This window comes from Aptenodytes forsteri, unplaced genomic scaffold (genome assembly GCF_000699145.1).
Source record: "Aptenodytes forsteri isolate BGI_AS27 unplaced genomic scaffold, ASM69914v1 Scaffold624, whole genome shotgun sequence".
Taxonomy (NCBI): Eukaryota; Metazoa; Chordata; class Aves; order Sphenisciformes; family Spheniscidae; genus Aptenodytes; species Aptenodytes forsteri.
In genome coordinates this window covers 283,110-284,162 of record NW_008794808.1, presented here as the reverse complement: position 1 = coordinate 284,162, position 1,053 = coordinate 283,110, and the positions used below count along the sequence as shown (strand labels likewise).

General features: G+C 68.4%; 1 protein-coding gene across 1 annotated transcript in view; it reads left to right on the top strand.

Moving 5' to 3' along the window:
- The window catches only part of TRIM46 (tripartite motif containing 46), a 10,331-nt gene that overhangs the window by 1,861 nt on the left and 7,417 nt on the right, over window positions 1-1,053 (top strand). Inside the window, 1 exon segment of the mRNA XM_009274460.1 lies at window positions 867-1,052. Coding sequence (XP_009272735.1) covers window positions 868-1,052 — 185 coding nt within the window. The 5' untranslated portion in view covers window position 867.

Sequence of the window (1,053 nt, the reverse complement as noted above, 5' to 3'; positions counted from 1 at the left end):
CGCACCGTGTCACCGCCGGGGCCGGACTCCCCGGGGCCGGGAGCACCGGGAGCACTAGGATTGCCTGCACACCCGTGGGTGGGTGTCCCGGTCCCCATCCTGGCCCCGATCCTGGTGCCCATCCTGGTTCTGGCCCTGGTGCTGGTCCCAGTCCTGGTGCTGGTCCTGGCTCTGGTCCCGGTGCTGGCCCCAGCCCCAGTCCCCATCCCGATCCCAGCCCTGGTCTCCATCCTGGTGCTGGTCCTGATCCTGGCCCTGATGCCAGCCCCAGCCCCAATCCCGGTCCCAGCTCTGGTCCCCATCCTGGTGCTGGTCCCAGCCCTGGTGCTGGTCCTGGCTCTGGTCCCAGTGCTGGTCCTGATCCCGGCTCTGGTGCCATCCCCAGCCCCATTCCCAACCCAATCACAGCCTTGGTCCCCATCCTGGCGCTGGTCCCAGTGCTGGTCCTAATCCTGGCCCTGGTGCTGGTCCTAGGCCTGATCCTGGCCCTGGTGCTGGTCCTGGTGCTGGTCCTAATCCTGGCCCTGATGCTGGTCCTCATCCTGGCCCCAGTCCTGGTCCCCATTCCAGCCCTGGTCCCAGGACTGGTGCTGATCCTGGCCCTGGCCCTGGTGCTGGTCCCAGGCCTGATCACAGACTTGGTGCTGGTCCTGGTTCTAGTCCCAGTGCCAGTCCCGATCCTGGCCCTGGTGCCGTCCCCAATCCCCCTCCCAGTTGCAGCCCTGGTCCCCATCCTGGTGCTGGTCTCAGTGCTGGTCTTGGTGTGGGTCCCAGTCCTGATGCGGTCCTGATCCCAGCCCCGGTCCCCATCGTGGCCCCGGTCCTGCCCGCGGCAGGTGACGCTCCCCCCTCTCTCCCCAGACCAGCATGAAGAACATGGAGCGGGAGCTGGTCTGCCCGGTGTGCAAGGAGATGTACAAGCAGCCGCTGGCCCTGCCCTGCGCCCACAACGTCTGCCACGTCTGCGCCAGCGAGGTGCTGCTGCAGCACGGCTACCTCTGCTGCGACCCCACCTCCGAGCCCTCCTCGCCCGCTGCCACCCCCGCCACCCGC